The 22,905-nt window shown below is 45.8% G+C and overlaps 1 protein-coding gene across 3 annotated transcripts in view; it reads left to right on the forward strand.

Annotated features, from left to right (window-relative positions):
• FYB1 (FYN binding protein 1) overlaps positions 1–10,634 on the forward strand; it is a 125,844-nt gene extending 115,210 nt beyond the window's left edge. For all 3 annotated transcript variants that reach the window (XM_068125322.2, XM_068125321.2, XM_078783803.1), the window contains 3 exons: positions 7,124–7,160; positions 7,258–7,289; positions 10,130–10,634. In XM_068125322.2, coding sequence (XP_067981423.2) covers positions 7,124–7,160; positions 7,258–7,289; positions 10,130–10,149 — 89 coding nt within the window. In that variant the 3' untranslated portion in view covers positions 10,150–10,634. The remainder of the gene's footprint in view (positions 1–7,123; positions 7,161–7,257; positions 7,290–10,129) is intronic.
• The last annotated feature ends 12,271 nt before the right edge of the window (positions 10,635–22,905 follow it).

The following is a 22,905-nucleotide window of genomic DNA, read 5'->3' on the forward strand; positions in this document are numbered from 1 at the left end:
TGAAGAGTGTTTGAGGTCATTGTCCTGCTGCAAAACACATGACCTTTGATGGAGACCCAGCTTTCTGACACGAGGTTGAATATTGTGCTCCAAAATGCTTTGGTAATCTCCTGATTTCATGATGCCATGCACATATTCTAGGCACCCAGTGCCAGAGATAGCACAGCGACCCCAAGACATAACTGAACCTCCTCCATGTTTGACTGTAGGAATGGTGTTCTTTTCTTTGAAGGCTTCATTATATTTTTTTGTAAACATAGAGATGATGTGCTTTACCAAAAAGCTCGAATTTGGTCTCATCTGTCCACAGGACATTCTCCCAGAAGGATTTTTGCTTATTCAGCTGTGTTTTGACAAACTCCATTCGGACTTTCGTATGTCTCTCTCAGCAGTGGGATCCTCCTAGGTCTCCTACCATCTCCTGGGTCATTTCATTGAGTTGGCGATGGATGGTGCGATTTGAAACTGTCGTACCTTGTGTCTTGATGCCAGCATGAATCTGTTTGGCAGTTGATCGAGGTGCTTTCTCCACCATTCAAACAATCCTATGATGCAATCTTTGATTAAGTTTTCTCTTGCGGCCACGTTGAGGGAGGTTGGCTACAGTGCCATGTGCCTTAAACTTCCTGATAACATTGCGTACGGTGGACAAAGGAACATCAAGGTCTCTGGAGATGGACTTGTAGCCTTGAGATTGTCCATGCTTGGCTACAATCTTGTGTCTGACCTCCTCAGACAATTCTCTGGTTTTATTTATTTTCTCCATGCTCATTGCAGTGGTACACACAGTGACACAAAACAACAGAATGACACCTTTTCTCTGTTGAAACTGGTTGAATGAGTGATTTTTTTTTTTATTGCAGGGACCTGCAACTCACCATAGGCAAGTTCAATTCCAAAGTAAATGAGAATCACCTGCTTGAACTCTAATTATTTCTAACAACTTCTAAAAGGTGCCAATAATATTGTCCAGGACATTTTAGGATTTCTGTGTGGAACAAGCTAAGATTTCGAAATTCTTTCAGTTTTTTTTGTTTTGTTCCACTGCAAACGAAAGAAATACATATGTGGATACCAAAATATTTTTTAAATGCAACAATTTTCTGGAAGAAATGGTGCATTATTTGAAAAAAGGTGCAAGGGTACCAATATGTTTGGCTATGACTGTGTACATATATATATGTAAAAATAAATAAATAAATAAATATATAAATATATATCTATAAATATATAAATATATATCTATAAATTTACATCCATAAATATATAAATTTATATCTATAAATATATAAATTTATATCTATAAATATATAAATTTATATCTATGAATATATAAATATATATCGATAAATATATATATATATACAGTCACGTGAAAAAGTAAGTACACCCCATGTAAAGTTTCGACTTTTTCAACATATTTCCACAAACAGCTATTTGATCTTCATTTCAACAATATTGATAGATAAAGGTGATATAATATAACAAATATCATGAAACATTTACATTTTGTAGTCCATTGTATAATTTAAATAAACATAAATGCAAATTTCGCATGTGGAAAAAGTAAGTACACCCTTGGCTCTAATAGGTGGTGTTGCCACCTTTGGCAGAAACAACCTCAAGTAGGCGTTTCTTATAACTGTATACCAGTCTCTGACATCGACTGGGAGAAATGTTTGCCCACTCCTCCATGCAGAATTATTTCAGCTGTGCGATGTTTGAGGGGTTTCTTGCATGCACAGCTCGTTTTAAATCCCCCCACAACATCTCGATGGGATTTAGATCCGGGCTTTGACTTGGCCATTCCAGAACCCTCCATTTCTTTCTTTTCAGCCATTTCTTGGTGGATTTACTGGTATGTTTCGGGTCATTGTCATGTTGCAAGGTCCACCTTTGGTTGAGCTTCAACTTTCCGACAGATGGCCTCACATTATCCTCAAGCACCCTCTGGTAAAATGAAGAATTCCTAGTGGATTCTATAATGGTGAGCTGCCCAGGCCCCGATGCAGCAAAGCTGCCCCAAACCATAATATTTCCACCACCATGCTTTACAGTTGGTATCAGGTTATTGTGGTCAAATGCTGTCTGGTTTTTGCCAAACATGTCTTCTGGTACTGTGGCCAAATAGCTCTACCTTTGACTCATCTGTCCATAGCACATTGTTCCAGAAGGGCTGGTCTTTGCATCGGTGTTCATTGGCAAACTTTAGTCTTGCCCTGATGTTCTTTCTGAACAGCAAAGGTTTCCTCCTGGCACACCTCCCATGTAGATCAAATTTGTGCAGCCTCTTTCTAATGGTGGACTCGTGCACTTTGACATCAACAGTGGCAAGAGCTACCTGTAGGTCACGTGATGACATTCTGGGGTTCTTTCGAGACTTCTTTCAGCATCTTGCGGTCTGCTCTCGGGCTGAACTTGCTGGGGCGGCCTGGCCTGAACGAGTTGGCAGTTGTTTGGAATCTTCTCCACTTGTAGATGATCTTCCGGACAGTCGAATGATTGATTTCAAATTGTTTGGAGACATTTTTAAATCCCTTCCCAGACTCGTAGGCATCTATAACCTTCTTTCTGAAGGCATCAGAGATTTCTTTTGATCTCGGCATGGTGACGCTGCACACTTCAACAACAAAGAGCAAACCACACTAAATGTCTGAGGTTTAAATAAGACAGGTTCCTCCAAGATCCTCTCTAACGATGTTGTAATCATTTGCACCTGAGCTGGTGCACCTGATTCTAATTTTAGGTATTTGAAGTTGTGATAAATGTAGGGGTGTACTTACTTTTTCCACATTCGAAATTTGCATTAATGTTTATTTAAATTATACAATGGACAACAAAATGTAAATGTTTCATGATATTTGTTATATTATATCACCATTATCTATCAATATTGTTGAAATGAAGATCAAATAGCTGTATGTTGAAATATGTTGAAAAAGTCAAAACTTTACATGGGGTGTACTTACTTTTTCATGTGACTGTATGTATATATATATATATATATATATATATATATATATATATATATATATATATATATATATATATATATATATGTATGTATGTATATATATATATATATATATATATATATATATATATATATAATTTCAAAACACACCTGGTCACAAGTTTGCTTCACTGACCAGGTTTTCAGTAGAGGTCCTCAGCATCAGTCCGTTTCGGCCATTCAACCTCGATCCAGTCAGCTAAGGTGGGCCATCAAGGGCACATACACCTCCACATGCAGCAGCTACACCAGGATGCGTACATACCCCCACCCCCAGCCAGTGAAAACACAGACTACAGCAACAAAACTGCCTCCACTCCCAGAATCCACAGCCCCTCATCCACTCAATCACACACCAAAAAACAACAACCGACCACCAGCCTTACAACATGCACCACTCAAACAAAAACACATTCAGGAAAAACCACACCCACACCTGCAACATATACACCCACTCCTGTAACACACACACACACACACACACACACACACACACACACACACACACACACACACACACACGCGCACACACACACACACCATTCACACATCTCCATTTATTTTCCACGCTCAGTCACTACCCCTTTAGACTGAAATGAACCATCACCCACAACCTCAGCCTACACCATTTGACGTGCCTCCATAAACTTCCTCCATATCCAAAGTGAGCCTTTCAAGGCAACCTGGGCAACTTTGTCACACATCCTCCTTCTTTCTGTACCACACACTCCAAGCCGAGCAAGAAATTCAGAAAAGGAAATGCCAATATATCCTTCACACCCCACCTCAAATGGCTGACAAGAAACTCGCCAACCCTTCTCCTGACACTCTGCCTCCAGCTCACTGTACTTTCCTCTCTTCCTCTCGTGCATCTCCTCCATGTTCTCTTCCCAAGGTACAGACAACTCCCCGAAGATGACCTGTCTTGTGGCACCTGAACAGATGACAATGTCTGGCCGCAACCTTGTCACACAGATCTCCTCTGGGAATACCAATTGTGGCTTTAGGTCTGCCATCACCTGCCAATCACAAGCATCTGACAGCCCTCTTGCTTTCCACCTCCTCCTCTTTTCACCGCTTACCACTTGGCCCTCTTTTACAAACAACACCTCTCCCCCATTGGTCTCCTTCTCCACTCTTCTCTCTCTCGATCTCAGCACCTCTTGTTGCACCATCTGCACTACCACCGCCACCACCTGATCATGCAGCCACTTGTATCTTCCTGCTGCCAATGCTACTGAGCATGCACTCAGTGCATGCTGCACCGTTCCCAAACCTCCACACAAAGAAGATCTCTCCTCCTGCAACAACCCCCACAATCTCAAGTTTACGGTGACGGAAGCACATCATACGTGCCTGCAACAGGAAACTCAACAATATTAGCTCCATCCTCCAAACCTCTTGCCACTTCAATGTCCTCACCCACACCCCTTCCCACATAGTCCAAGCACCTTGCTGTGCCTGTCCGACTGCTTTCACATATCTCCCCTCCCCCTCCTTTCTTCTCACCTCCCTCTCAACCAATTTCCTCCTCTCTTTCACACATGCCTCACCCCAAGCCATGCTTCCCGTGCTGTACCATCCCCAAGACCTCCTCCCGTTGCAACCGCTCCTCCATCTCATCCACCTCTGCTCTTGCAAATCCACTTCCGACTTCCCTTCTCCTCTGGGAGAGCATTCTTTACCATTGAATCACTTGAATCCCGCAACTTCATGAACTCCCACACCCTCACCACCTTAAACTCCTTAATGATGTTCATGATGTCAATGGAAACTGGAGTTTTACCACCTAACCATAAAAGGCAATGTTACTCAAACAGCATGGCACTCCCAACCACCTCCTCACAAACCCGCTCACCACAACCTCCACCCTCACTACATGCCCAATCACAATATCATACATCATTAATGGCCACAATACTCGTGGCATCAATCCAAACTTCAAACACCATACCTTCAACTTACCTGGCAAACCACATCCATCAATCCTCTTCAAACCTCTCAAAAGCTTGTTTCTCACCTCCTCAACCCTTCCCACATCATTCAACCCCACTGTATACCATCTTCCCAAACTCTTCACAGGGGCCTCTACCAATGATGGAACCACCTCCCCTCCCAGCCCAAACCTGTGCATGTTGTCCACCACTCCTCGTCTCACCACCACACTCCTCGAATTTCTTACTTTAAAGCCCATTCTTGCCCATCGCATTTTTTTTTTTTTGTATTTTTTTTTTTTTGTATACTGAATCGAGGCTCGTGAAAGAGCTAACATTTATTTCACAAACAAATCAACCAGACAAACAAAATATACAAAAAGAGGGATATACATCAACCTTTCCAGTCGTCCCAGTACCTCCACTGCTGCATCAGCCAACTGTTGGACAACTGTCAGGTCGTCCATGAATGAAGAACATCGCTGGCAAACTCTCCACTGCTTTCCCATGTCCACTCAACGCACATATCAACAACTCCATGACCAGCACAAACAAAATAGGGGAGATGGTACATCCCATCAGGATCCCCACTTCCAACTTCTGCCACTCTGTTACATAGGACTGTGTCGCAAACCGCATCCAAAACTGATCATGATATGCCATCAAAAAATCCCTAAATCTCTGTGGCACCAAAAATAAATCCATGGCATACCTGATCAAGGCATGCGGCACTGAAACTATATATATATAACATGATTTAATTGATTTAGTTATCCTCATATACAGTATACATAAAAAAATATAGTGGAGAGCAATATACCTTCATGATATAATCATACTAAAATATGTAATTTGGGGTCTGTCTGTCGATTTTTGAATACATTCATGATTTGGTCATTACTTATCCAATCTCAACCAAATATAACAGGAGGACTAAGGGTCAGACAATTAAGGTTGTAGTGAATTAATTTGCCCCCCACCCAAAGGGGGTTTTCTCCACAAAGGGGGTTTTCCCCAAAGGGGTATATCCGTTTTAAGATAGCTTTATCGTGCTGTTTTTCCAAGGCCGCTTCTAATAACAAAACTAATGATAATAGCATAATATTAATGTTATTATAAAACAATATTAATACTAATAATATCCCACCTCCCCAGGGGGTGTTTCCTCCTTGAACAAACGTCATGTTGGCATGTATAAACAGCTCATCATGCCGTTTTTGTGGGGCACCTCTATCATTAGTAAAAATATTATAAACCACAAACACATATGATTACCTTTTTAAACAGTCACTAATGCAGTTTAACACAAAACTGAAAGAAATTTGGAGGAATCCGGACATCAGTCTATGCCTATCACATTGACGAACACACCTGATCGTAGATCTACTGCAGTCTATATACCTCACATGAGTTAATAACACGACCCCTCCTAACGCTTCCCTGGAGTTCTTCGAAGACATTTTCGTGGGGTTTTTCCAAAGCCGCTTCTTGTTACAAAAGTAATAGCAACACTTATGGTAATAGCATAATATTAATGATATTACAAAACAATATCCCCACTCCCCCTCGGGGTTTTGTGACGTGCGATATTGCCCCCCGCCGTCCCTTCCACTGCCATCCTTGCAGAAGTAAATTTTATTATCGGGAATTTGGAATGGTGAAGCACAGTCTGATCTTTTCAATGACCCGATCTAACATAAGTATAGTAACAATAATTGGCAATAATAATAAGGAAAATATCATGACCCCCTGCTGCTCCTGTGGTGAGCGGGTGTACCAGTTAAAATAAATTCCCAAAATTAAAAAAATTGTAATTGTTAAACAAGTTCGGAAAAATAATGAGTGGAGAGAAAAATTAAGTGGCAGTTTCATTTATAGGAAGACTTGGTTGGAGAATGGACTCCACACACTTGAGATATTCTTCGCTTAATATTCCAGAAACCCTGGTGATGGAGTTGTAATCATTCAGTTGTGGAATCTCTATGTAAGAGAGAAACGTAAAACGAGTGAAAATGTACGAAGAGTGAATGAGCTCAAAAAGATGCTGATGGCCAAGAATAAAGGATGTGCCAACAACATGGCCATCTTGGTCTTTCATTTCTATTCACCTGCTTAATTAGAGCTGATAGGATGGTCCAAAGGTATGCACACTCGTGTTCTCTCTCTTTGTTTATAGGTGGAGTTCAGGCCATTCGACCAGTCCCTAAAGCTGGGTAAGTTTCATTGTTGAACAATCATGAAGAACATCTTTCTTAACCATCACAAAATGTGCATCAAATGATGTTATTCTCTCTTTTTGACTCCTTGCAGAGATGATGACATCTACGATGATATTGATCAGGGTGAGTTTGCTGATGTAAAACACGACACCCGAAGAAACACGAGAACTGAAAATCTAAAATGCTCAAAGGAGATCTTTGTTTTCAATAAAAACTAGAAGGGAGGGTAATTCTAGTTTTTAATCACTAACCAAGTGAGTTTGTCCACTTCGTCTTAGACTTAGGCGTCGAAGCTTTTATTTTGAGTGGGAGACCTTCTGTGCTTGAGTGGGAGACTCTGTTTCCCTGGAGGTCTTGGTTGAAGGTGTTTTCCCAAGATGTTTTAGGTCTTCCTCTTGGTCTCCTTCCATGCGGTTGCCATGTCAAAGTCTGGTAGGATGTCCGTGTGCTTAGTAGGAGTATTAGATATCCAAGGCATGGTGTCTTCTTTTTTGCAAAACATCAGAGGCGTAGGGTTGCTTTGTCGTCTTTCTGACTCCGACATTGATTACAAAGTCGGTCCATTTAATGCCGAGAATGTTACATTGGCATCTGTTGTCCAAGGCATCTATTTTCAGTTCTTGGGACTTTTTCAATTGCCAAATCTCTGCAGCATACAGTAGTGTTGAAACAACATTTTGGTTCTAAGGCTGATCTTCCTGCTTTTCTAAATACTCTTGAATTGCTTGAAGACCCCATTAGCTTTCCCAATATGACGATTAATTTCACCATCTATTTCACCAGTCGAATCAATATTGTTACTGCGGTATGTGAAGCCCTTAACATCTTTTATCTTTGAGCCATTCAGAAAGATGTTCATCGCCATCTGACACAGGAGGCATCAAAGCTGTTATTTTGAGTGGGAGACCTTCTGTTGCTTGCTTCACAATACTCATCACTTCTGTTTTTGCTCCATTGATCTTCAGACCAATTAGGCTCATGTGAAACTGTGTTTGTGAGCCTCAATCTCATATTCGGCTGCAGCTCAATCTCATATTCGGCTGACAGAGCGATTTCATCCGCAATATCAAGATATGCAAGAAGTTCGTTTTCTCTCCAAAAAGTCCAACATTAATAGTGTCATCCACTCATCTTATTGCCCAGTGTTTTACTATTCCAAAAACCAGTGGCAATAGGACGCAACCCTGTCACATACCTGTGATGACCTTGCACCACTCAGTATCTCCAAAACTGGTCCTCATGCTACATCTGCAGCCACCAAATAAATATTTGATGTTGTTACACAACTTTTGTGGAACGCCATGGACTTCTAAAATCTTCCAGAGTCTGTGAATGCCATCAATGCCCTTGATAAGTCGATGAAGTTAATCACTAGGGGGGTTTGGAAAGTAAGCCGTTGTTCAAATGATGCATCTCAGACTCAATATTTGTTCCAAGCAGATGTCACGCGAATTATTGCAATCTGCGAGATTTCCTTTCTTTGGGAGAGATACAATTATGCCTCGTCTTCCCTCTCCATCCGACTAGGTCGGGGATGGGGAACATTAAATCGAGCTCTGTCTGACTGACAGATCATCTGTCCATGACGAATCATCTGTACATGTACTTTTGTGTGCATGATATTTAAAAAACCGTTGAATATTTAGTTTTCTTATTACGGATATCTATCCTTTAGTCTACCGCTTTAGCTTCTTCCAGGAACGTCTCTTGTTTCTAATCATTGTTGTCCACTGATGAATAGTTATTTTTGTTGTGGGTCCAACTTGGTTCCATTTCAGTTTATTGATTGTGACCAGAATGTCAAGGAATTTTGTTTTCCGTCTGATCTATTCGTTTATCTTCTTGTTCCTTTTGTAGTGATCTATTTGTATCAATATTCTTAAAAGACATTGTATTATTGTCTAACAATTATTATAAGTAATATCCTAGTCTCAATTTTATCAATATTAAGACAACACTTCAAATATAACAAATGACGATCGAAGTAATTTTAAAATGAACTGTTTTATTCCAGGAATTGTCAAATGTAATAGATTATAATCCGATTTTAATATATTCTGGAGCCTTGCTGTGTGACCTTCTGAATTTGAGCACGACACTTCGGGTGATAGAGCTGCAAGACATTATTCATGGGCCATTGGCAAGAGGGTTTGATGACCGAGATGGGAGCATACAAGGTCTCTGCAAAAGAGGCTGCATGAACATTTGGGGGGGTTGTGAACAAATAACAGTCCGTCTAATTAAAACAAGTCACAACTCCTGTGTTTTGCACCATTAAATGAGAGCAATTAGTGGGAATGGAATTGAGGACTGACAGCTTACTTGTTAGCAGGCCATGTGTCTTATCCTTTAGTCGCATCGTTTCCCAACCGTTTTCTGATCGAGTACCACTTGGAGGTCCCGTACCGTCGCCGCGTACCACCTGGTTCCAGAAAAACTCAATCCCCGTACCACCTGGTTCCAGAAAACTCAATTCGATAAGATATCAGGCTTATTTCAAGTTAATGCAAGGGCTGCATCTGTTTCTTCTCCACCAGCTGGTCGATGCGGGGCATAACTTTGCTCACAGCACATCGGAAATCATGAAATATATCAGAAATCAGAAATAAAATAATTATCAGGCCAAATCATTTTTTTTAAAGGTTGAGTCGCGAACCACCTGGAAGGCCCTCGCGTACCACAGGTTGGGAACCATTGCTTTAGTGCAAATGAATAAACAAATAAAATAGCAATACAATACCCTTTAAACATTGTGGAAGGACTTTCAAGGAAATACTGTTCGGCAGTGACAGTCAACTGTGATTATGACTCCTTTCCTTTAAATCCTCATACTTGAGTCTGGCCTTACTTATTCTTTCATCTATTACCATTCCTTTTCATCACGTTTCATTAAATTTTAATTCGTTTTATGTCCCTGCCATCCCCATGCCCTTTTTTATTATTCTCATTGCTTTTAATTTCAGATTCCATTTATGAGGAGTGAGAGCGGATTTGGGATGTGAAGATTTCGAGCAGAATACGAACAGTTGGCGATCCTTTACAGACGGATTTACATGAAAGAATGGGCGTATGAGCTGCCAAATCTTTAATGGTTTAACATAATCAATTGCAATGGCTCATATTAACAAAGTATGCTATGTTTATATTTCATTAAATTCTGTTTGTCCCACACAGTCCTTTTCAAAGATTTTTGACATTTTAACTTGAATCATCCTGATTCTTATATTCCAACTTATAATAATGCAAGGACACAGACTTGCTCAATGATGCTCTGATGTCCAGTACATACTGAGAGTTTACATGAGTGTCACTTGATGAAATGCAATATGAGAATGAGGAAATAACATTGTAAATGTGAAGGCTATTTATATAGATTTAGTGCACAATCTTAACATTTAAGCACAGTTCGTTCAGCTGCAAACAACTGACAATGTTGTACCTTTTACTTTTATAAAGATTTTCAATTTTTTTCGTTGCACTGCTTATCAATTCATCTCCTCATATAAACTCAGTATTTCAATTCAATTGAAATTCATGGTTTCATATTTATCAAACCATCACAGCCACCAGCTGAACTGTGAATGATTACTCCCGCCAGGGAGTAATGCATTCGATCGTGTCCGTGTGTGTGTGTGTGTGTGTGTGTGTGTGTGTGTGTGTGTGTGTTCGTGAACAAGATATCTGGAAAAGTTATGAACGGATTTGGATGAAAGTTGGTGGGATGATTGCCCTTGGGATAAGGAAGAATTGATTAGTTTTTGGTGAAGCTCAGGATATTATTCCGGATCCAGGAATTTTTTGAAGGATTGTTTACAATTAGAAGATAGGGCTCTTTTTTTTTTTTTTTTACATTATCGTCTATATATTCTATATTTAATATTGTGACATGAAAATAGTTTTCATATTTGTTGTAAATGTAGTTTAAATTCGTGGTTATGCGTTAGAGCGGTGTATTTTGTTAGCAGCGTCGTCTTCAAGGTTTTGTTTTCTAATAAAGACATATTCTGTCATTTTAAAACCACCAAAGTGTGTATTAGGTTTCCCCGTTTCATAAAATGTATCGTTTGATACGTATAATGCTTTAAAACTGTTTTTTTTGTTTTGTTTGTTTTTACCTCAGAAGAGGTCGTTGTTCGGGTTGTTAGGGTTTCCTGTTTTACCTTTTTACCTTACACACACAATCAACATTTACCTCAGCGAATGTCAATCGCAGTGTCAGTATTTAATGAAATTATAAAGACTTACGTGACTTATACGTGTGACCAGAATGTGCACGGGATTCTTCCCAGAAGAATGAGTGGTCGCATTAGCTTGTACGACTTAAAATGAGCGAGTTTTGTTTTGACGTTTGGGCCAGTTTTACATGTTGTATCCCTAAGGAATGAAACGGAACGTTTTCCTGGCTTACAATTTTATTTGAAGTCACACATGCCTCAAAATACACTCACCGAAATGGAATTGAACGCTGAATCCGAAAATGTAAGTGAAATTGCCTTGTTTGTTTTTTAACATTATCTTCTATATATTCTAAATATATATCTGTGCAGTGTCTGTCTTGTGTTGTCTTGTCTTGTGTTGTCACTGAACTACTCCCTCAAACTTTTCTGAAATCGTACTATTCCAACTTGACCCACGGCGGGAGTATGCGCTCTACTGAGTGGCGTTCTAGTTTTCAATATAAAATGAAAATCAAGATAATAGAAAAATAATTGCAAAGACTGTAATAAGATCCAAAAATAGATAAAATGAATTAAAAAGTACTACTTTTTTTAATTACAAGTACAAATGCAGGCATGTATGACATGAAAAACAAGAAAGAGCAATCAGAGATTGCAGACGCTCGCCAGGACGTGTGTGTGGTGTATTTTGTGGGGTGTTTATTAGCTGCTGTGTTTGTGTGGTTTATTGACAATGTAGATTTATGTTCAAATATGGCTGCCAAAACTCGTGACCAATGACGTCATCAATTTAATTCCCCCATACCTCATTTTTGTGTCGATCATGCTCAAGAAATTTCAAACTGATTGGATCAAGCGTTCTACTTGTCTAATTATGACGTCATAATGAAGGCACCAATGACCTCATCATGAATGTTGTTTCCATGGGGAGTACTTGACACTGAAACATGTTTCGTTTTTTTCCATGGAGCGGTTTCGATGATATAGAGGTGAAATTGTTTTCGGTTTTTCCAAGATGGCGCCTATACCACGTGGCATATGACATCATAATTATCATTAAAAATTCTACAGGAGAGGGCGCTCCTATGGTGAAAATTTATTGGCAATCGGACCAACGGTTGCAGAGCAAAGCATACTCATTCTATGGGGCAAACACAGAGACAGACAAACAATCAAGAAATATGTTGTGCATAGCATGATACTTGTGAAATCCCAAAAATAAGTTGTTGGCCTATGATGACCTCAAAAATAAATGGTGGTTGAATTCAGTGACCTGGTATGCAAATCCTCTTAAAATTTCAAGTCAATTGGATGAAAATTGACGATTTTAGAAATTTGGCCTACGTTGACCTTTTGGCCTATGTTGACCTAAAATATAATTGTTGATTGAATTCAGTCACCAGATATGCAAATCCTCTTCAAATTTCAAGTCAATCAGATGAAAATTGAGGATTTTAGAAACAAAGTTGGTGACCTTTGGCCTATATTGACCTTTTGACCCCAAAAAGAAGAGGATTCTTGCTTATGACCAATTCTACCATTTGGTGAAGTTTCATGACAATTGGTTTAGTATTGTGACCTGTAGGCGAGTGACAAACAGACAGACAGAATAACAAACGCAACCGACGAATGTACTTGAAAAATCTTCGATTTGGCAAGTAATAACGCACAAGACCAACCAATATACATGAAAAATCTTCGATTTGGCAAGTAATAACGCACAAATGAAAAATCAATAACAGAGCGACACTTGGCAAAAAGAGAACAAAGTAGAATGGCACTCGGTAGAGCATCCTTTTGACCTCAAAAATAGTTGTTGGTTGAATTCAGTTAGCTGATATGAAAATCCTATTCAAATTTCAAGTCAATCGGATGAAAAGTGAAGATTTTAGAAATTTGAAATTGTTGTTGACCTTTGACCTATGTTGACCTTTGGCCTATGTTGACTTTTTGACCTTTTTACCTCAAAATAATTAGGATTCTGTCGCACCACTAACTCTACCATCAGCGTAAGATCAGTTTAAAATTGTGACCTCTAGGCAAGTATAAGTTAGCGGACAGACAAGCACACACACAAACCGGAGTGATCAACATAATTGTCAATTTTTTTAAATTTTTGCCAAGTAACAAACGGACCCAAATGCAATACCCTCTCCTCTGGCGAGGGTAATAAGGATCAATACAATAATATAAGGTTACAATAATTGCGATAATAGATTACAATAATTATAATAATTACTATTATAAATCAAGATTATAATAAGATGCAAGTTATGAAATGTATAAACGAATATAAAGATACTTGTGCTCTGTTCTGTTCTGTTCCTGTTTACTTGTGCTAATTTAAACCAGGTCTTTAAAAGAGCTGTTCACCACCATCTCTTATCTTCCCCCACCCAAAACCTTGATCTTTTCTACCCCCGCTAATTTCACCCCAAATCCACTTTTTTGAAATACCAACTTCTTCCCTGGAAGTCCTTGGTGCCCTTGTGTTTTATAGTTCGCCCACCCCGCCCCCTTCCCACGCCTCCTCTCCCCCCAAGCCCTCTCCCTCCCACACATCTCCCGATGTCCCTGCTCTCAAATGTTGTACTTGTGTGCTTCCCCCTCTCTCCCCATCTTGTCTCCCGCTCCCTTTATTTCGTCTTATGTGTCGGTTTTTTTTCTTCTTTTTTTTGTCATTAATGTTATCTCTAACACGAGCTCTTACTATGTTAGCTCTTACAAAAAAATTAATCCTGCTTTCCTTATGTCTATGCCCTATTACCTATGGCTACTGGGATTGGGGATTTGGGAGAGGAACATGGAGTTGGGGGGTGGGGGAGAGGGTGGGGGGGGGGGGGGGGGGGAAGAGGGAAAGTTATTTAAAAAGAAAAAAAAATATGCCAGACACCCTCAATACACCACTGGTGAGAACGTCTATAAAATTTGTACTATAACATTTGTCAATCAGTAGTAGTAAAGCGCGGCGTTACGCGCGCTGCTTGCGAGCAAGGAGGAAGCGGACAAGCGGTAACTTATAAGCGTCTTTATTTCAGGAGCTCACTGTAACACTGGCGCGCTCCGGGCTGCGCGCCCGGTGTATATCATGAGGCCACGCCTACCCCTCGGGCGTGGCCACTGCCCACTTGGTGCGCGGAATGATGTCACCACGCCAGTGGGCTTTTGTGTCCGCCACACGTGCCCCCCCAGAATTCCCGTGCACCTGGAGGGCCAGTTTGCGGGGCAGACGAATGACCCGGCCGAAGCGCCCCCTGGCGATCGGCGGCGTCCGGGGTGCAGGGATGCCAGGTGGGATGCCCCTGGCTGCCCCTGGGATGGGTGCAGGACCGGGGGGCGGCGGGGCTGGGCGGTGCCGGGGGTCCGCCCGCAGGGGGGCGGCCCCGACGTGGGGGTCGGGCCACTGGCAGTGGATGGTCCACGTCGAGGTGGGCCGGCTTGAGGCGGTCTACCGAAACACGGTCAGGAGTACCGCCGATGTCCAGGGTGAAGTGCTTCGCCCCGGTCTCCAGCACGCGGAAAGGCCCGTCGTACGGGGGCCGCAGTGGTGTCCGGTGGGCATCGTGGCGGACGAAGACGTACTCCGCCGTGCGAAGCTCCGGGGCGACGTGCGTCGGTGGGTGCCCGTGGCATGCCGTTGGCACCGGGGCGAACCTCTGGGCGGTCTCTTGCAGAGCGGAGCACTGCTGTGCCGCGGACCATGGTGCCGTGGAGTCGGGGAGGAACTCGCCCGGCACCCGCAGCGGTTGCCCGAAGACCAACTCCGCCACGGATGCGCGCAGGTCCTCCTTGGGCGCCGTCCGGAGGCCCAGCAGGACCCAGGGGAGCCTGTCGACCCAGCCGCCGTCGCGGAGGGTGGCCCGGCCGCGGCCTTCAATGAGCGGTGAAATCGCTCACACAGGCGGTTAGCCTGGGGGTGGTAGGCCGTGGTTCAGTGCAGCCGGACCCCGAGCCCCTGCCCGACCGCCCCCCAGAGCTCCAAGGTGAACTGGGGGCCGCGGTCGGACGAGATGTCTGAGGGGGCGCCGAACCGGGCGACCCAGGTGGCGATGAAAGCCTGCGCGACATCGGCCGCCATTGTCGACGCCAAGGGCACGGCCTCCGGCCACCGGGTGGTGCGGTCCACCATGGTGAGGACATAGGTGAAACCCCGCGAGGGGGGCAGAGGTCCCACCAGGTCCACGTGGACATGGTCAAACCGGCGTTCCGGCACCGTGAACGGGGCCAACGGGGCCTGGGTGTGCCGGTGCACCTTGGCACGCTGGCACGCGAGGCACGTCCTGGCCCAGCCGCGGACGGCCTTCCGGAGGCCATGCCAGACGAACTTGTCGGCGATCAGCTTTTGGGAGGCCCTCTCGCCCGGGTGGGACAGGCCGTGGATGGCGTCAAACACCTGGCGCTGCCAGCCCGCGGGCACGATGGGGCGAGGACGCCCGAGGGAGACGTCGCACAAGAGGGCCACGCCCGCGCCGTCGAACGCCACCTCGGTGACACGGAGGCCCGTGACGGCGAACCGCAAGGCCTGGACGTCGGGGTCAGCGGCCTGGTCCGCTGCCATCCGGGCATAGTCGATGCCGAGGTGGACTGCGTGGGCGACGGCCAGGGAAAGGCAATCCGCCACCGGGTTGTCCTTCCCCGCGACGTGCTGGATGTCCGTCGTGTACTCGGACACGGCCGAGAGGTGACGCTGCTGCCGGGCCGACCACGGCTCGGTGACCTTGCCCATCGCGAAGATCAGCGGCTTGTGGTCGACAAAGGCAGTGAACGCACGGCCCTCGAGCAGATGGCGGAAGTGCCTGACCGCCAAGTGAAGCCCGAGCAACTCGCGGTCGAAGGTACTGTAACGGCGTTCGGGCGGGCGAAGCTGCCGGCTAAAGAACGCCAGCGGTTGCCAAGCTCCACGCACCCATTGCTCGTGCACCGTGCCCACCGCATAGTCCGAGGCATCGGTGGTGAGGGCGATCGGTGCATCGGGCGCCGGGTGCGCGAGCATGGTGGCGTTAGCCAAGGCGAGCTTCGCGCCCGTGAACGCCGTGTCCATCTGCTCGGTCCAGGTAACGTCGCCTTTGCCCGGCTTACCTCGGAGAGCTTCGTGCAGGGGGCGCAGGAGCTGGGCGATACGGGGCAGGAACCGATGGTAAAAGTTCACCATGCCCAGGAACTCCTGCAGCCCTCTGATCGTGCAGGGGCGCGGAAACCACTTCACTGCCTCCACCTTGGCCGGCAGGGGGACGGCTCCGTGCCTGGTGACACGGTGCCCCAGAAAATCGATTATGGTGGCGCCGAACCGGCACTTTGCGGGGTTCACAATCAGGCCATGCTGGCCCAGGCGTTCGAAGAGCGTGCGGAGGTGGCGTAGGTGCTCTTCGCGGGATGCGCTGGCGACGAGGATATCGTCCAGGTAGACGTAGACAAAATCCAAGTCACGCAGGACGCTGTCCATCAGTCGCTGGAACGCCTGAGCCGCATTCTTCAGACCGAAGGGCATGCGCAGGAACTCGAAGAGTCCGAATGGCGTGATGACTGCCGTCTTCGGGACGTCCTCCAGCCTGACGGGGACCTGATGGTAGCCGCGTATGAGGTCCACCTTCGAGAAGAAGGACATGCCCGCCAAACGGGCGGAAAAGTCCTGAATGTGGGGGACGGGGTAGCGGTCGGGAATCGTGGCGTCATTGAGACGGCGATAGTCCCCGCACGGTCGCCATCCCCCGCCGGGCTTCGGCACGATGTGCAGCGGCGACGCCCAAGCGCTCTCTGAGCGCCGAACGATGCCGAGTCGCTCCAGGGTAGCGAACCCCGCTTTTGCCACCGCCAGCTTCGTCGGCTCGAGGCGGCGTGCCCGGGCGTAGACCGGTGGCCCGACGGTGGGGATGTGATGGGCCACCCCGTGCTTGACGGCCCCCGCCGAGAAGGTGGGCCGCGTGAGGGCCGGGAAGCTGGTGAGGAGGCGGGTGAATGCGTCCGCTGCCGGAAGCGTACAGACCAACGTGGCCGGAACCGAACCGTTCGGCAAGCCGCTTGGCAAGCCACTCGTTGAGCTGGGCAACGCACAAGCGAGCGAGCTGAACGTCTCGGCCTGGACAAGACGTCTGTGCTTGACATCGACCAGGAGCCCATTAGCGCACAGGAGTCCGCGCCAAGCAGTGCCATGGGCACGTCGGCGGTGACGAACGTCCATCGGAAAACCTGCCCTCCGAACCGCAGAGAGAGGCAGCGTTTTCCATACGTACGGATGGGCGTCCCGTTCGCGGCAAGCAGTGCGGGGCCCCCACCTGCGGCGTGCTTGTCTGACGTGCCGGCGGGAACGACACTCACCTGCGCTCCCGTGTCGCACAGGTAACGGCGCCCAGAGAAGGTGTCCGTTATGAACAGCAGGCTGCTCGAACGGCCGGCGCTCATCGCCACTATTGAGCGCCGGCCCAGGCGTTTCCCGACCTGTTGAAGGAGCATGGCGGATGACACTGCCGAGCTTCGTGGCCGAACTTGGCGTGGAACCAGCACCAGGTGGTGGAGCTGGAGGAGCGCGGCTGGCTCCGCCAGGCCGGTGGAGTTGGCGGGTTTCCCCGCGGTGGCGGTTTTCGCCGCGGCGGTGGGTGGGGCGTGGCGGCGGTCACGAGGTGCGTATCAGCATGCTGCGTATGCTGTATAAGCTGATGCTGTGGATCAGCAGCATCAGCAGCAGCATCAGCAGCATCAGCCACGAGGGCCGTGACGGCCACGCCGACTCTCGCCCGCGTGTCCAAAGCGGCGAAGTACTTGTCCGCCTCGGCCGCCAATGCTCGGGGTTCCGTTAGCCCGGTCCCGGCCAACGCGAGGCGAACCTGCGCTGGAAGTTGGCGACGGAAAAACACCCGGAATAGAGAACCGGGGGCTTCGTCGCCCAACAGTGACAGCATATGGTCCATTCGGACCGACGGGCGCGTGTCACCGAGCTCGGGGAGATCCAGGAGGCGGTCGGCCCGTGCGTCGTCCGTGAGGCCGAACGTGGCTAGGAGTAGCCGCTTGAGTGCCTCGTACTTGTGGCCGTCCGGTGGGTGGCGAAGGACGGACACAACTCGAGCGGCCGTGCCAGGCCCGAGGGAGGCGACGACGTGGCAATAGCGCGTGTCATCGCCGGTGAGGCGCCGAAGCTGAAATTTGGCTTCGGCCTGGACGAACCAGACTTCGGCCTGAGCCTCCCAAAATTCGGGAAGTTTGATGAAGTTGGCCATGGCAATGGCGTCGCGTGTGGAAGGATCGCTCCGGCAGATCCAACGTCAAGGGGGTCACCAGTAAAGCGCGGCGTTACGCGCGCTGCTTGCGAGCAAGGAGGAAGCGGACAAGCGGTAACTTATAAGCGTCTTTATTTCAGGAGCTCACTGTAACACTGGCGCGCTCCGGGCTGCGCGCCCGGTGTATATCATGAGGCCACGCCTACCCCTCGGGCGTGGCCACCGCCCACCTGGTGCGCGGAATGATGTCACCACGCCAGTGGGCTTTTGTGTCCGCCACAGTAGAACATCATCTACTCAAATATTATAATAATTATTCAGACGGTGTATTCTCAGCTGGGCCTCTCTCAATGGCAATGACTCGAGTTTTACTTGGTGCCGAATCCTTTGTTATAATTTGTTTGTCCAGTTTATTTCTGCAGTTAAATATTTACAGATACTCTCTGAGAGCGTGTTCTCTCGTGCTCAACCAGGCCATCGTAGTTTGGCAAGGCCACGCCCTTCCCCACGCCTACTCGATCAACCCTGATCCTTGCTATGCGCATGCGCAGATAAGAAAGCATGTCACGTGTACGGTGTGCTTGACTAATGTCTTTCTGATGATTTATCGTGACTGTGTTTTTGTCTGGCGAGAATCTACTCAAGTATTACCTGGTTCTCAGAACCAGGATTTGGATACTTCAGATAAATACTTATTTCTTGTCTTTATAAAGTTCTTCATTGAAGTTAATTTTACAAAACTATTATCAGAGTGTGTGCTGGCACTGTCGACTCTACGGACGAACGTAGGGATGACGTGGATAAAAAATGCCGGCCCCACCCACTGATACAAAACAAAGGTTGGAGTATCTCTTCGTACTCTCGTCGTAGTTTATCGAGGACACTTGCAGTTCGAGTGTATAATAAGTTTTATTGACACCAATTAAACAAAGGAGTAAAAACCACGAGTGTCTTTCACGTCTGGCCGTGTATAAATACATTCCTTCGAGAGGCTCCGCCCCTCCCCTCTGTCCTTCCCCCTATTGGTTAGAGGGAAACCACACCAGTTATTTTGGCATTTCTAAGTACAGGTCCTTGTGTAGCCTGAGGCTGGATGAAGACATTACTCTTTGAGAAACGAGCAATAAGACAGAGCTGCAAGATACAGTCAGGGTTACGTAAGACAATACAGGAACACATGCAGTGTTTGGCATTGCTGACAAAGATATCTTGGCACTTTTGCTCCAAGATTGGGTATCCTCTGAGTGCCGCACCATTGTGTGTTATTCCACATTGTAAAAAATTACAGAAACAAGTGAATAAAAAATTTTATTCAAAAAAAATAAAAAAAATGTAAGGATGACAAACTACAGTCTAAAAAAGATCCGAAACAAGATAGGGATGATGTTGGTTTAGAGAGTAGCTAACAGTATTGCCATCACATAACAATCCCTACATCACTGCCTCCAGACTATTGTCTTGGGCTAGGCCTAGCTAAAAGTATTAGAAGGTCCTCTATTTCATTTCTGCATAAATATAAGAAGGTCCAATATAATTTCATGGACTTCTTGCAGCTTCAGTTGTCTTTCCTACTTTTCATTTTTTGTCAACTTTGAGTAACCAATCACAAATGGAAATCATTATAGAATGCTGTTCTGTGGTCACAGTATGTGGCTACACTACAAGAGTAATCAAGTACTGTGGTAACCAGTGAAATGTTTGTAGAGGCTTGAAGCAAGAATTACCCTCGTCTGAGGAGAAGGTATTGCATTTGAGTCCGCTTGTCTGTTTGTTTGTTTGTCTGTTTGTTTGTTTGTTTGTTTGTTTGTTTGGCCGCACAGAATAAATATGATTTTCTCTGCAACCGTTGGTCCGATTGACAGGAAATTTTCACCATAGGTGCACCTCCACCTGTATACATTTTTAATGATAATTATGACGTCATAGGTCACGTGATTTGGCCGCCATCTTGGAAAAACCGAAAAACTTTGCACCTCGATATCTCCGAAAGGGCTGAATAGGAAAAATTGAGACATGGCTCATTGTAAAGAACTCTCCATGGGGAATAAAATATGTTAATGATGACGTCATAATTCGAAAAGTACAAAACTTCATCCGATCAAGACGAAATTTCTTGAGCGTCATGTAGGCATAAATTGGTGGAGAAAAAAAAAATGATGATGACGTAATCGGTCACGTGGTTCGGCCACCATTTTGGAAAAACCGAAAAACTTTGCACCTCTATATCTCTGAAAGCGCTGAATAGAAAAAATTGAGACATGGCTCATTGTAAAGAACTCTCCATGTGGAATAAAATATGTTAATTATGATGTCATAGGTGCCTCCATCATGACATCATAATTCGACTGGTACAAAACTTCATTCGATCAAGATGAAATTTCTTGAGAAAAACATTAGTTTAGAAAGATTAGTTTAAATTAGTTTAGAAAAACAATAATCATGACGTCATCCGTCACGGGGTTTGGCCTCCATATTTATTTCAACACAAAAGCCTTAAAAACCACTGAAAATACATCTTGGCAAGGGTTTGCAATCTCTGATTGCTCTTTCTTGTTGATGAAGTGCAAATGAGGCAGTGATGTAGAGATTGTTATGTGATGGCAATACTGTCAGCTACTCTCGAAACCAACATCATTCCTATCTTGTTTAGGACCTTTTTTAGACTGCAGTTTATCATCCCAACATTGTCTTTTTAATTTAGCATAATTTTTTTAATTCACTTGTGTGTGTATATACATATATATTGTTGCGGATCTCCCGAAGCCCGTCCACGTTACAAAGGGGGGATTAAACACCTTTTTCCCCATGGGTCTTCGTGTCCACGAGGCCAAATCGCCACTTCCGCAGCAAACGTGAAAAACGGTATCGGGTCGATGCCGCTCGTACCTTTGACCCACGCTGCCACGAAAACTGGGACCGGACCTCGCACAAGCCACGCTTAATCGAGGACGCCTGAGCGGTGTGCGTATCACATGACTCGTGCCGTTACTTTTATGGAACCCGATTCGAGCGGTTCTATTCGTACTATGCTATGCCAATGGATGGAGAGGATGGGAACGGTCAAATAAGAAGAAGAACACGATTTATTATTATGTACACTGTACAGTGATTCGAAAAGACACAGAGCAGGCACTTAAACAATGTTAACCAAAACCCAGACACAGGGCCCACTCACTCACACGGGGAAAAAGAAGGCAGGAAGTTCACGTTCCCAAACGCGCCTGGCATCGTCCACTCCGGACAGCTCGCTCGGCGTGGCCCTCTGGTGGTCATGGCATGTGCAGGAAAACCAGGCAGGAGGAGATCGCGTGTCTGTGGCCCGGAACGGGTCGTCTTCATGAGCGCGATTAATACAGCGCAGGGCATGAGGCACGGGGAAAGATCGTGTACAACGACGATAATAGGCAATTGAATGCAAGTACTTCGACTTGTTCAGGGGCTGGGCGATTCATTCTTTCATTCTCTCATTCTCTCTCTCTCTCTCGCGCCATCTGCTGGCTGTCGGTGCGTCGGGTGCGGTGTCATGGCGTCTGCTCACTTCGTGTCGTGAGTGCTCTGTCTTGGCTGTTTCCTATTTCCCTTATTCGCTCCATTGTGTCCTTGTTTCTGATTGTAAAGTTTTCCCCTTGTTTCCTGTGTGTGTTGAGACTTGAGAGTGAGCGGGAGAGCACACGGTAAGTGTTTTCACAGGTTCTTGTTGAAACCTTCGGTTTCTGGGCCTGCGTTTCATTTGCCTTGTTTTTCTGGTCGAACTGCTCGTCGGTGGTTTCGATTCCTCATTTATATATTGTTTTTCCTTATCTTTTTCCTTTACCTCCACTTGCTGGTTGCTTGTGACAGGTTTCTTTTTGTTTAACTTGAACTTCCCTTATTTTATTTTCAGCTATGGCAAATGGACGTTTGTCCAATAGTGTGTACGAGTCGCTCACTCGTAAGGAGGGAGTGATAATTACTCCACCTGATGGAGTTAGTGTTGAGAATGTGGTTATTGGTTTAGGAGACCTTGTTGGAATCGAGAATGTTCTTGCAGCTTCAAAAATGAATCATCGCATTGTAGCGGCTGCCGCTGGGTTTTCACAATCGCCTTGCACCTATCAAGGACGCGGAGCGATCACCATGCCGGGCTCGTCCAGGACGCCTGGGCAGGCCCGCGCTCAACTTGCCAGGCCTCGGTCGGGACGCCCGGGCATGCCCGGGCATGCCCGGGCAGGCTCGCCCTCAACTTGCCAGGCCGCAGCCAGGACGCTGGGCCACGCCCCCTGGCGCCGGGCCTGGGCAAACCCCCTGGGATAATAGATATATATTGCTGACGGATAAACGGGTTTTCAGAGTGCCTGAGTGTTTGATTTC

The sequence above is a fragment of the Myxine glutinosa genome, chromosome 8 (assembly GCF_964187855.1).
Source record: "Myxine glutinosa chromosome 8, kmMyxGlut1.1, whole genome shotgun sequence".
Taxonomy (NCBI): Eukaryota; Metazoa; Chordata; class Myxini; order Myxiniformes; family Myxinidae; genus Myxine; species Myxine glutinosa.